At 35.2% G+C, this 6,122-nt stretch overlaps 1 protein-coding gene across 1 annotated transcript; it reads left to right on the forward strand.

Moving 5' to 3' along the window:
- Window positions 1–584: 584 nt before the first annotated feature.
- LOC120071906 (ubiquitin-conjugating enzyme E2 5-like) lies at window positions 585–5,399 on the forward strand. The gene is made up of 7 exons (XM_039024320.2): window positions 585–1,081; window positions 2,390–2,457; window positions 3,408–3,487; window positions 4,096–4,210; window positions 4,313–4,365; window positions 4,593–4,721; window positions 5,008–5,399. The coding sequence occupies exons 2-7, from the start codon at window positions 2,414–2,416 to the stop codon at window positions 5,139–5,141; spliced, it is 555 nt and encodes a 184-aa protein (XP_038880248.1). The 5' UTR covers window positions 585–1,081; window positions 2,390–2,413; the 3' UTR covers window positions 5,142–5,399.
- Window positions 5,400–6,122: the final 723 nt, after the last annotated feature.

A 6,122-nucleotide genomic window follows, 5' to 3' on the forward strand; every position in this document is an offset into this window, starting at 1 on the left:
TTAAAAGAAATCCTAATCATTTAATGAATTTCAATACCAAAAATAGTTTTCACTCTATCCTCTCCCATTCTCATCCTAATCTCAAGGATTGGATGATACAATTTTGAAACTTCAAAGAAAAAAAAAAAGGACATGTTGTCCATGTATTAGAGATCACCAAATTTGTACATATTTTTTTAAATCATTAATTGATTCAAAAAATTTAAACTAGTCGATGAAGGTAAATTTAATTATATATCATCTAATATTCTTCACTCGTGGACTTGAAATATGAAAAATACCCAACATGAATTATGCTCCGATGCCATCTTAAATCACCAATTGAAGCTTGTGAGTGAAGGTAATTTAATTATATATCATCTAACCTGCTTTAATAAGATAATATATATTTTTTTCTTATTGTGATTTGATTTTATGTAAAAAAAAAAAAGCTAAAAAAAAATACTCCCAACCTTATGAGTTGGGATATTATCTTTGAAATTGAAAATTTGAAACACGATGGTGATGGTCTAAAAGGTATTACGATCCCAATTTTTATACACATGCAAATGCATAAAACATACCAAAATAAATTGTGGGCATCTAACTTTAGTCCATGAAAAATCAAAATCAATGGCTCATTGATAGCACATAATGTTTGCCATAATGGCATAATGGGTAGCCACAGCCCACAGGTAGCCATTCTTGTTGGCCATATCACCAAAAAAACAAAACCTATTGTGACTGTGAAGAAGACGGTGATGGATGGAAGTTTATGGTTTACAGTGAAGCTTTTTGGACAGGACGGCCATGGCAATACATGGATAGGAACAAGCAACAAAGAAATGGAAAACCCCCCATTTTCATTCTCAAATTGTAACCATAACCCCACAAACCTTTACCTTTGCCACGTAGCTGACTCCTTTTTTCAACATCTGCATCTCAATTCCTCCTTCCCCAATTTCCCATTCTTTGCTCTCTCTATATATATTCTCTCTTCCCTTTACCTTCTTTCCGTTCGGTTCACGGGACTCTCCATCACCCATTTCTTCAATTCAACCACCGTCCTGTGAAACGGGCTAATTTCTCTGCTTCTTCTAAGGTACGTTTATATGATTCTCTCTGAATTTTTGGGGTTCGTATGTCTTTAGTCCACAGATCTTCATGTTTCTTTCTTTTGATCGTTGCTCAGGCTCTTAATTTTTCTTCCTTTGTTGCTTGTGTTGCTTAACTTATGAGCGGTTCTTGTTTTGTACTTTGATGAACAGATGAAATTTATTGAAATGAGAAGGAAAAAATGAGATCCTACGGATTGGGTTTTTTAGTGGAGGATATAGCATTCTAGTTGCCCTTTGTTGTTGTGATTATCATGTGGAGATTTTAGCTGTTTGGTGTTGGATCGTGTTCGTACCCACCAGACATTGCCTTGTTTGATCATATTTTAATCACCCACCAGGCCTTTTGTATTTGATTTTGTTAGTTTCTTAGTAGGTACTTGAATCCAGGATTCCAATTCTTTGTTCCTGATCATTATTTAGTTGCATGGTTAGTATGGCTTGTTTTCATTTAGTGGTGAGTGATTATGAATCAGAACAATGTGGTAATTGTTGGACCAGTTTGTACGAATCCTCGTTTTCACGTTTCTGGTGATTGATGTTTGGACATGAACTTCAAAGGCAGGCTTGTTTTGGATTAGAGATGCAACATTTGAACGATATCAGCTCATGGATGCTCTGTACTATTTATTGTTAGTGATGCAACCAAATCTATATGAATGAAGACTTGCAAATCTTGGATATTTTCATTTGTTGTTCCTTTGGTTTTCATTCTAATTGCCTACCATCATGGGTTTACCTAGTGGTAAATAGGGAGCATGACCTTGATAAAGGGCTAAGAGGTCATGGGTTCAATTCATGGTAGCCACCTACCTAGGATTAGTATCCTACGGCTTTCCTTGATAGGTTCAAGCGGGTTGTTCCGTGAGATTAGTCGAGATGTAGCTTGTAGAAGTACATAGAAATATGTCAATCTGATAAAGGGCTTTAAGCTTGTGTATCAACTTCCCAGGCCATAATGATGCTGATACTTTGTCAAAAAGGAAAAAGAACAAAAAAATTATATTAGCATGAATTCAAATTTAGATAAGTAGAACCTTGCAGATTTGTCTATATTAGTGGTTCGGGATTCATTCACTGCTAATGATTAGGCTTTCACTTTGCATAGTGTATTAGCTAGTTTGTTTAGCATTAGATTTATTCTCAATCATTCCCATTCCGTTGAGAAACTTCAATCTTTGGCTTATGTGAAAATCAGTTACATCTGCCCCAAGTCTTTTTCACTTTATTTTTTTACGTCTAAAAAGTGTTTACATTAGTAACTTCTAATGTTAAAGAATACGAGTCTGTTGCAGATTTTGAAGTGCAGCTCATTCAGGATGTCTTCTCCAAGCAAAAGGAGAGAAATGGATGTCATGAAATTGTAAGATAGCCACCCTTGTTATTTATCAAGATTTCATATTCTTATTTCAGTCATTAGTTATTGTGGTTGTTCTATGTAGTCTTTATGGACGGCTGTTTATTAGCCTTCCAATCCAACAACCAAGAAGATGTTATTTTGAAAATGAAAATGATCTACTAGTACTGCAATAGGTTAGAAGAGTCTTAATAATGCCCACGGAGTTCTTCTTTTCCATGTTTACTTACAAAAAGAATATTGAAGTTTTTTATAACTTTTGATTTTTATGCAAATAGATAATTCTCCATTTGTAGACACATATACTTCATCCTTATCACACCCCCTCACAACAATAAGAGAGAGAGAGAGAACAAGGAAGAAAAGGACTCTTCTCATTGCAAGGCTTCTTTATTTTAGTGACATGGTTAATTAATGTATCGATGCTTCCAACGTTCTTTGTCGAAATATTTCTTAACATTTTTGGTAGTCACTTAGTTTTGCCTTCTGTGTTCCTAATCATATGAAGCGAGGTAAGTTCGATGGTATGCGTTTATTTATTGCCCTTGAATGTAGTGATGATTACAGTGAGCCGTGAGCGAGAGTGATCATACTTGGGGTCGTAATTATGGTTGCAGCAAAAATAGCGGTTATGTGCTAGAAAACATATTGGGCATGCTGGCTTAGAACTGGCCCAGCATTGGGGTGTTTTCAGGTTTTAAGTTTGACTATTGTTCACTGTTATGCCTCTAGACCATTGAATGACTAATGCCTGCACTTGAAGTTCTGCTATCTCTTAATCCATAACGTGGAACTGAGGTCCTTCTAGGGGTTGATAAAATACTGTGTGGTAACATTGATTCCTAATATTGTACGATTATCTCTGGAATTCTATTACTAACTCGTGCAACAGTGATGGCCATAAATTTCTGTTGGTTTATCTTGTGGTTCATGTTACATTGGCTTATGTTGTCCAGGATGATGAGTGACTACAATGTGGAGATGATAAATGATGGACTCAGTGAATTCAATGTGGAGTTCCATGGTCCCAAAGAAAGTATTGCTCGACTTTCACCTCTGTCCAATATGCATTTCATAGTCGTTGATGGAATAGCAATTATTCGTTTGTGGGTGTGTATGAGCATTATTGGATTGCAAATGAACAATTTAGCAAACTTGCCGGCAGTCTAAACCCAATTCTTTTGTCTTGTTTGGAGTCTCCTGAAAATTTATCCTTGAAGTGTGGTGTTTCTACTGCTTTCCTGTGTAATTTATGGACACTTGATGCTGTTTACTGTTTCACTTAACATTGGTGAGTAAGATCTGCAGCCTGTTCCTAAAGAGTTTTAATCCATGAAGAAAACTGTGCTTTTGGCTGTTCAAAAGATTGTGAAAGTACATCAGCATGTGGTTTAGTTACTATTCGGATTCCACTTAGCTCTAAAAGGTATTAAGTTTGGATCATAGATGACTTCAAACTCTGAATAGAAATGAACTTTTTGGTTTTATTTACAAGGAAATGTCAACTGGAAACATAATATGCATCTAGTTTAGCTGCATGTTTTCATTTAGTGAATTATTTTTCACCACTTTGTGTCTAGAGCTGCAATAAGTTAAATATCTTTTGATAAGTATGTTCTTACTCAAGTTTAATTATCCTTGCAGGCTTATACGAAACTGGCGTTTGGAAAATCCGTGTTGAGCTACCTGATGCATATCCATACAAGTCTCCTTCAATTGGTTTTGTAAACAAGATATTCCACCCAAATGTTGACGAACTGTAAGGAAGTGTATCTTTTTCTTTAAACCATAAAATGCTATTGATTGAATGCTCCACTGTTTGAATCGTAGTAAAGTATTTAACATGAAACTTTTACTGCAGATCTGGTTCTGTGTGCTTGGATGTGATTAATCAGTCTTGGAGTCCGATGTTCGGTAACTATCTGCCGCCTCCATCATCACGAAATCTCTGTTAACATTTTACTAGATTGCATAGCATTTTCTGCTTTTGAGTTTTGTGATAAGATGTTATTGCACTATAGCTTTTGATGTGTTTGGAAATATAATTTAACATCCATGGACCATATGAATTGTATTGAGACTCCCAAAATATAGGACTAAGTTTGTGTTTATTCTTACCTTCTTTCTGTTGGGTTTTGCAGATCTCTTAAACGTTTTTGAGGTTTTTCTTCCCCAGCTTCTCCTTTATCCCAATCCTTCCGACCCCCTTAATGGTGACGCAGCATCGCTTATGATGAAGGACCGGAAGCAGTATGATGAAAAAGTTAAAGGTAAATATTTCTCATTTGATGAACAACTTTTCTAATCCTATAACCACAACTTTCTCTATTTAATTTAAAATGAACTTCCCCTCTGAAAATCGTCAAAATTGGGAACCAAATTCCCAATGTAAGTGGATACACTTTCTTGCAAACTTTGTTAACAACCATTTTCCTAGTCTAAAGTACAAATGTTATTCTGCTTCTTAAAGTGTTAAGATGACAGAGATTTGTCCCTTTTTTGGTCCTAACAATTACTTTCTTAAATGATAACTCAACATCTTCCACGTACATATAGAGTACTGCGAACGGTATGCGAAGAAGGAGAACGACATTAAGTGCACAGCAGAAGATGAGAGTGAAGAGGATGAAATCAGCAATAACGAAAGCGGTTCAAGTGACGACGATGTTGCCGGACATGCTGATCCCTAAATGGAAGCAAGGCATTATATCAATCTATTCTTCATTTAGTAGCAGCAAGTGAATTTACATGTTTGCTTTTCTATATTTTTACTGGTTGGTATGATCATATCGAAAATACCCAACAAAGTTTTAGATGATTCTTAGATTGTCATGACAGTGCTGTATTAAACGACTTGAAATGTTCGAGCTGTCCAGTAGGGGACATTAGCAAGGTGACAATATTCTATCAGTTAATGAAATAGATTACATGAAACGAAATTATTTCTCTTTGCCTGCCTACTTCACAACCCCCAAAAGAACTACAATTTCATATGATTGTTCATGTGCAAGTCAGTCGCAATGTGAGAAGAAGCTTTGTGGTTAGTATAACGATTCATCAACTATACCAATTTCAATTACTGATTGATAAATGGGGTCTAAATCTCATTTCCTAAAACTTCCTACATTGCATAAAAACCAATGAAACAAAATGTAATCCATAATTTATTAAAAATATATATATGTACATAATTATTAAAAAGGAAAGTTTTCAAATAAAAGTAATCACCATAACAGTGGGATTAAATAATCATATCAAAGCACACTTTTAAGAATCATTTAAAAATGTTTAAAAGTTCAATATCAAACCTGAAATTATTTTTGAATCATTTAAAGCATACTTTAAGAGCAATTTTTAAAAATAATGATTTTTGGGACAAATAAACGTGTGAAAGTACCAAAATGCCCTTAAGTTAGAAAAAAAAACCCTAAAAATTCAATTTTTATGATTCCTCAAAAATCAACAGCCACATCCTCCATCCGGCGACCACGATTAGAGGTTCAGACGGCAACGCACGAACAGAGAGAAACTGGGGCTGTGAAGACTAATTGATTTAGGAAAAACTATCTTTTTGGTTCCTGTTTTCATCTTTCCATTCTCTCTCCTCTCCTCTCCTCTCCTCTCCTCTCCTCCTCCCTTATTCTCTTTGTTCTCTCTCCATTATCAAGTTT

The sequence above is a fragment of the Benincasa hispida genome, chromosome 2, assembly GCF_027475165.1.
Source record: "Benincasa hispida cultivar pf3 chromosome 2, pf3_genome.v1.1, whole genome shotgun sequence".
NCBI lineage: Eukaryota > Viridiplantae > Streptophyta > Magnoliopsida > Cucurbitales > Cucurbitaceae > Benincasa > Benincasa hispida.